The sequence below is a fragment of the Neophocaena asiaeorientalis genome, unplaced genomic scaffold (assembly GCF_003031525.2).
Source record: "Neophocaena asiaeorientalis asiaeorientalis breed wild unplaced genomic scaffold, Neophocaena_asiaeorientalis_V1.1 scaffold43, whole genome shotgun sequence".
NCBI lineage: Eukaryota > Metazoa > Chordata > Mammalia > Artiodactyla > Phocoenidae > Neophocaena > Neophocaena asiaeorientalis.
In genome coordinates this window covers 15,750,186-15,757,570 of record NW_020173674.1, presented here as the reverse complement: position 1 = coordinate 15,757,570, position 7,385 = coordinate 15,750,186, and the positions used below count along the sequence as shown (strand labels likewise).

The 7,385-nt window shown below is 54.3% G+C and overlaps 2 protein-coding genes across 2 annotated transcripts in view; both read left to right on the top strand.

Moving 5' to 3' along the window:
* ALKBH3 (alkB homolog 3, alpha-ketoglutarate dependent dioxygenase) overlaps positions 1–3,747 on the top strand; it is a 50,886-nt gene extending 47,139 nt beyond the window's left edge. The window contains exon 10 of the mRNA XM_024748806.1: positions 3,693–3,747. Coding sequence (XP_024604574.1) covers positions 3,693–3,716 — 24 coding nt within the window. The 3' untranslated portion in view covers positions 3,717–3,747. The remainder of the gene's footprint in view (positions 1–3,692) is intronic.
* A 2,550-nt stretch (positions 3,748–6,297) lies between these two features.
* The window catches only part of CUNH11orf96 (chromosome unknown C11orf96 homolog), a 2,149-nt gene continuing 1,061 nt past the window's right edge, over positions 6,298–7,385 (top strand). The window contains exons 1-2 of the mRNA XM_024748555.1: positions 6,298–6,309; positions 6,821–7,383. Coding sequence (XP_024604323.1) covers positions 6,298–6,309; positions 6,821–7,383 — 575 coding nt within the window. The remainder of the gene's footprint in view (positions 6,310–6,820; positions 7,384–7,385) is intronic.

The following is a 7,385-nucleotide window of genomic DNA, read 5'->3' as shown; positions in this document are numbered from 1 at the left end:
GTGGCTGGGGGGTGGGGGGGGGGGGGGGGTGTCTCTGGGCCTCAGTTTCCCTGCCTATATGTGAGGGGCAGTGCCAGATGGACCCCTTCTGGAGAACCTGTCCTCAGGCCAGCGAGGCTGGACTAAAAAGTTCAGGACTGGGTTCCATCCTTATTCTGCCACCACCTTGCTGCTTGCTGTGTGACCTTCATCTAGTTCCCTCCCCTCTCTGAGCCCCTCCACTCAAAAGACAGCAAAGGTATCCCTGCTTTGCTGAGGTCGTAGAGGGGAAACTACTTTGCCAAGCTCAAGTGCCACAGATGGTAATTTTATCATTATCCACGTAGTGATTCCCTGGCCAGCAGGCCCGGGAGAGGCGACACTCAGGCCTGCAAAAAAGCATGCAGGAAGGACTGGGCCACAGACTCTGGGCTGCCAAAGCTGTGCCAGCTAGCAAGCCCTTAGCAGGGAAATGCATTCCCATTATTCACATCAGCAAGCCAGGCCCACAGCCTGGGCATGATTGTTGGGAGGTTTCCCTGGGCTCTGGGTCCCCAAGAATGTCCTTGCTCCCCAGTCCAGGATGGTGTTCCCTGGAGCTCATCCTGGGAGTGGGGTGTTGTCAGGGTGCCTCCCCCAGTGGGACGAGCCCTGCCGTGCCAGCTCCAGCAGCCTCCCTGCCAGCAGCTGGTATTCTGTTGCACTGCGTACAGTGAGGCCCAGATTAGACAGCTCATCGTGACATGAATGGGGCCACCGGGGTGGGTGGGGGGGACTGGAGGCTGAAGAGCTGACTTGAGGGTATCGCTGGGGATCTCCCTGCACCCTCTCCCTTCTCTCTGTCTCTCAGGCTTGCTCTCTCTCCCCGCGCCCGTGCACACGTGAACACCCTCTCTTGGAGCTTGCTGGGGATTGTCATGGCAACCGTCCAGCGAAATTATCAAAACACTTTTATGCTCACAGTCGTACCAGACCAAGAGCTCATTCTGAGTGAGGCAGAAGCAGGTGGTTGGATGCTGAAGCCACGGGCTTTGTGTGGAGGGCCCACAGGGGGGAGAGGGCGCAGCAGGAGGGGAGGCTGGGGCCCGGCGGCAGGACCTCTGGGGAGAGGCCTTGGCACTTGTTCCTCCCCACCCCTTATGCCAAGTTCACATTTGTATTCCATCTCCGCACACCTGGATTCACACACACACACACACACACACACACACACACGTAGACAAGTGGTCACTGAGCCAAATACACCCAGAGTACAGATGGACCCAAACAGCAACATCTGGAATAACCATGACCTCATTCAGCACTTGGAGGCCTGAGATCCACTCTGGGGAGACTTCTGGGTGAGCAGGAGGGCACAGCCAGCCGACCCAGGCTTCTAGCTGGCAATAGGTCTGTGCCAGGGCAGCAAAGCAGCCACAGGAAGAGGCCAAGCCCTCTTGTCGGGAAGCAGAGAAGGACCTGTGACCAGAACCACCCTGACCTGGTTCTTCCCACCTTGCTGCACAGCCTCCGTGGCTCACTGCCTCTCTGCATCCCGGAACGGACTCAGCATCTCTGCTCCCTTCTGACCTGGGCCAGGGTCCCGCAGGCTCCCTTGGAAACAAAGCCCTGCTAACAGCCGAATAACCGGTGGTTGCTATTTTCAAACCCTGGTTCTGCCCGAAAGCCAAAGTGTGGGTGAGGATGGTGGAGGAGGTGATGGCACAAGCCCCTCCCCAGTCTGCTGCCATCTTCCTGCCCCATCTGCTCCCCCAGCAGCCCTCTCCATGGAGGAGAGCCTTCCCCTGCAGCCTCAGCCCAGGCTGCTTGCCACTCTCTGGCCCAAGAGGAAACATCTGCTTCCTGCAACTGGGTCTCCCCATCTGTACATCCTTCCAAGGATTCTAGAATATTAGAGCTGGAGGGGCCCCCAGCAAATCCGAGTCTAGCCTCCTCACTTCACGGATGGGGAAACTGAGGCTCAGAGATGGGAAGCAATGGGTTCAAGGCCACAGGGTATGTGGCTGATGGAGCTGATGCTGCAACCTGGGTGTCTGAATTCTAGTCCTGTGCTGTTCCCGTCACATCAAAGGGTTGGTGAGATGCAGTGTTGCCAACAGTGAGCGCTGATTTCTGAGTCAGGCAGACCTGGCTTGAGTGGCGGCTTCAGCACTTAACACCCAAGGTGACCCTGGTAAGCTGCAAAGCACCCTCCGCCCTCAGCTGTAAAATGGGGTGATAGTAGGGTCCTGCTTAAGGGATGCCATGAGGATGATTTAAGAGAGGCATGTGTAAAGCACTGTTGGCACAGAGTAGGTGTTCCACAGATGACGTTCTCTGTCCTTCCTCTGCAGTTCCAGGGCTACAGGCCTGCTGAGATGAGGGACCATCCTGCATCCCCGGTAATGGCCAGCCCGTGTCCCAGGGTGGCCAGGGGAAGCAACCTAGCCTGTCCTGGAAAGACAGAGTCCACCGGGAAGGCAGGCCACACTGACAAGTACGAGTAAATGAGAAGGCCTTGCAGACAGTCACCAAGGGGGGAGCCTTGAGGAGGGTGGCCAGGAAGGCCGCTCTGAGGAAGCAGCAGGGGAGCTGAGACGTCCTCAGCACAGGGAAACAAACGGCTTGGCCCAGGCCTCACAGTTAGTGGAACCAGGCTACGACCTGTCTTTAGACTGCCATTCTAATCATCTCCCTCCTTCTAGAAACATCCTTCTCTGGGATTCTGACATGTTTGTCTGGTGTCGCTCTTACCCTGTTGAACGTTGCTTCTCTGAGTCCTTGACTGGCTCACACTCCTCCCAGTGTTGGCTGGTCCCAGCCCTTCTCTGTCTAGAAGGTGGGTTTTCACCCGCTCCCGTCTACACCCTGACGAGTCCCATACGGCCACCTACATCCCTCGCCTCTCTAAGTTCCAGTGTCCTGCTCGACCTTTCCACCTGGATGTCTGGTGGTTCTCTTGGTTAGGACAATCTAAGTCGATATAATAGAGACCCCAAACTAGAGTAGCTTAAAAATATTCAGTTGGTGGCTCTCTCACAAAATAGCTCCAAGGGAAATGTTTCAGGTTGGTAGAGAGCTCCATCCCACAGGGTCATTTAGGGACCCAGACTGATGATGGCACTGCTGTCTTTAACACGAAACCTCCAGGGCTTCCAGCCAGTGTGAGGGAAAGAACACGGAAATCCCGGGCAGGAATTTCTTCTTAAGCAAGTGAGACAGGAGTCTGACTTCTGCTCACTTGCACAGATGAGAGCTTAGACACACAGCCCCACGGAGCTGCAAAGGAAGCTGGGAAGTGGGCCCAACTGGGCGGAGAGCTAGCAGTCTCTACCATGCTAGAATGGTGAGGCCTTCCCGCCTTGGTGGTGGGGGTCCCCCTTCTCTGGGGGCACTCCCTCATCCTGTGTCTCCCTGGCCCCCGGCTTTGCCTTTGCCACATTCCTCCTTGTCTGTGGCTCTCGACCGCCACCCAACAGGGTGTTGAAAGTCTGTCCTCCTTGAGCGCTTATTTAGGCTGGGACAATCATGGGCTTTTGAAGTCTAGCCTTTCAGTTTTGTTGATAGTAACAATCCCTTCAGAAGCATAGTAGGCTTTGGGTCTTTCTGCTTCTAGTGAGTTCCATGGGCAGTAACCACACCTCAAGTTCCTTTCTTGATGGAGTTACTGTCTGTCTGTGTTGCCCAACCCACCTCTTTCTCTCCCATTTTATTTATTTATTTATTTTTTGCGGTACGCGGGCCTCTCACTGTTGTGACCTCTCCCGTTGCGGAGCACAGGCTCCGGACGCGCAGGCTCAGCGGCCATGGCTCACGGGCCCAGCCGCTCCGTGGCACGTGGGGTCTTCCCGGACCGGGGCACGAACCCGTGTCCCCTGCATCGGCAGGCAGACTCTCAACCACTGCGCCACCAGGGAAGCCCTTTCTCTCCCATTTTAAATGAAAGTTTAAAAGTCCCTAAGGACATCTGAAATAATAGACTTGGATGACAAGGCAATACCCCTAAGAGAATACTTTGCCACAAGGGTGATTCCTTTGTTTGGCTTATTGTTTGGCCTAATAGACAGGCTTTGAGAAAGGCTCTGAGCGCGTCTGATCTCCTGTTCTTTGGGCAAAACCAGTTGTTTTTTCCAACCCTGAGGACAGTGATTTTCTGTGTTATCTCCTTTTCTGTTCATCTCTTCTTGCAAACCAGCCAATCTCTTTCTTGTAGTATCTTTGCTAAAGGCAGCATCGAGCAGCCAACACATGCAAATGTTTTTGGCTCTTTCCAACCATTTTTCTAGAATTAGTGGCTCAAGTAGGCACATGGTCCGCCTTCCAAATTATCACAGGTAATGTTTTTATTAAACGTTTTGTCACAACATAACAAGGGTCACTGGTTTTCCATTCTCCAGTATTTGTTTCCATGTTGCTCACCACCTGTTGGCCAAGCCAGTGCCACATGTTTTAGGGTTGTTATACATGGAAGCTTTCCATTCCTGGTACCAATTTCTGTATCAGAGTATTGCTAAGCTGCTATTAAAAGGGACTCCCGTGGCACAGTGGTTGAGAGTCCGCCTGCCAGCCATGGCCGCTGAGCCTGCGCGTCCGGAGCCTGTGCTCTGCAACAGGAGAGGCCACAACAGTGAGAGGCCCGCGTACCGCAAAAAAAAAAAAAAAAAAAGGAACTCCCCAATACAGTGGCTTTAGGATTAGAGAAGTGAAGTTTTCTCTCACATAATATGGTTCTGATATGATCATTTCAGGCGTCACCCTGGTGGGTAGTGGATTTTGATGGGTAACCTGCAGACCGCAACCCCACAATGGCCCTCCCCTCCCCAACCTTCTCTTCCCCACACCCCTCCCCTGTATCAGTGGCACCACCGTCTAACATTTGCTGAGGCCAAATACAAAGATGTCAGGCTTGATTTCCACCCCCCTCCCCTCAACACCTCCTCCCGCCGTCCAGGCCATCAGCAAGTTCTCTCAGTTCTATCCACAGACAAATCCCAAATCTGACCACTTCCCTACAGCTCCGTTTTCTTCACTCTCATCCAGGTCTTCAGTGTCTTACATCTGTGGGTCATGTAACGATCTTGTATGTGGGATCCCTGCTTCTTCCCCTAGCCTTTCCAGTTACTCTTCACACGGCAGCCAGAGTGGGCTTTTAAAAACGTAGAACGGAGCTCCCCTGCTCAGAACGCTCCAGTGCCTTACCATAGCCCTTAGGACAAAATGCAATCTCCTGACATATACACACTACTATATATGAAACAGATAACTAATAAGGACCTCCTGTAAAGCACCGGGAACTCTACTCAGTACTCTGTAGTGACCTATATGGGAAAAGAATCTAAAAAAGAGTGGATATATGTTGATATATCACTGATTCACTTTGCTGTACAGCCGAAACTAACACAGCATTGTAAATCAACTATCTTCCAATAAAGATTAAAATAAATAAATATTTTTTTTAAAAAGAAAATGCTAACTCCTTAACATGGCCCTCAAGGCCTTCCGTGAGTGTCCTTACTTCTCATGCCCCTTGCCCCCTCTACTTTAGCCACATGGGTCTTCTTGCTGTTCCTGGAAGAAGCCAAGATCCTTCCTGCCTCACCGCATTCCCTCAGCCCTAAACATTCTCCCCGCACTGGTCACACACCGGTTCCTTCTTTGTCCTCCACGGGGCAGACAGCTTCAGTGTAGTGTGTAAGCGAGAGGGCTTAGGAGCTAAGTCGCCTGGGTTTGAATCTCAGTTCTGCTGCTTACTAGCTGTGTGACCTTGGGGAAAGGTGCTTAGCTTCTCTGTGCCTTGGTTTTCCTATCTGTAAATGGGGACAGTAAAAGTACTTGTTATCCAGGGCTGCTAAGAGGATTAAATAAAATAGTGAACACATTAAATGAGTTAATGCATAAAAAGTGCTCAGAGCGTGGCATCTATTAAACACTTGGTGGTGCTACAGTTGTCCTTCGGGGGGCACCTTAACTATCACCCACTCTGGGGAGCCTTTCCTTGCTCCCTCGCCCCCCCCTCCACCTCTCCACCTGCATCGCTATCACACCACCCACAGTACATTTCTTGTTTAGGTGTTTATTGTCTGTCCCGCCCCCTTACCTAGACTGTCACTTTCATGAGCGCAGGGACTTTCCTGAGCTGGTACACAGTAGGTTCTCAATAAATCTTTGTTGAATGGCTATGGAAGGAATGGAGGCCAAATTCCATGGATTCCCTCCTTTCTCAGCAGCCCTGTGAGCTGGCTGCCGGCACCCTAGGGCCGTGTGTCAGAACAATGCTCACAGTTTCCTCTTGGGAGTCTGGGAACCCCGGGGCAGGGGACCTGCTCTTGGAAGCCAGCCATGGGGGCATTGGTAGGTATCAAGCCCTAACAGGGGACTATGAGAGCATGGACTCTGGAGTGGAGCCCACTTTTCCCCAGCAGTCTCTAATGGGCTAATTACTTATCTTCTCTGTGCCTCCACTTTCTCATATGTAAACCTGGGAAAATACGAATTACCTCACAGGGCTGTTAGGAAGATGAAGTAGGATAATATATGTAAAGCACAGCTCACTGCCTAGCTTGGAGTAAAGCTCTCCAGATGGTTAGTTATCATTACTGTTGTTGCTAGTGCCATATCTAAGCGTCATTTTTCTGAGCACGAATGGGGGTGCGCGAGGGACTTGGGGGGTGCGGGTAGTGAGGAGACAAACATAGAGAAGACGGAAGAGAAGTGGACTGGAAAAATCGGGTGTGTTTGTATTCGTGCCCGCGTGTGTGTGTGTATGTGTTTGGGGAGGGAGGTGCATGGATCCAAAGAGGACATCCAGTCCTTCCTCGGAACTCAGTTTTGGGGAGCCCGGGTGGCCTGGCTCTCCCTGCAGCAAGGAGACTGGGGGCTGCCCCCGCCCCACGCGCTCAGCGCAGCACCCGCGCGGCCAAATAACGAAGCGCCTGGATTGTGCGCCTCTGGGATTAGGAGGCTGGAGAGGCGGACGTGCGCCCCCGCGGCCGCCGCGGATGGTCCAGACTTGGGGATCCGAGGGCGGGCAGGACCCGTGCTCCGGGGCTACCCTGCGGCCCTGTTCCGCAGCGTTCTCCGGAGCCTCGGATGCTCCCGGAACCCCCGCGGGCGGGGCCTGCCTTCCGGAGCCGGGCTGGCGGGCGGCGCTGGGGAAAGAGCCGCGACTTTCCCAGAGTGGCGGGGCGACGTCAGGCGGAAGGGCGCGGGGCGCGCACGCTTTAAAAGGCATTCGCTGTCATCCGAGCTCGCAGCCGTGGGGGCAGGAGCCGGCTATATAAGCGGCGAGCCGGACCGCCGCGGGGCAGACGGCGACAGCAGCGGCGGCGAGCGCCTCAGAGCGCAGCGGTGCAGCGACCCCGTAGACCCGCGCCCCTCGACGGGTCCGCCTGCCCTCCCGAGGAGCGCCGACCCGGGCCCGCGAGGGC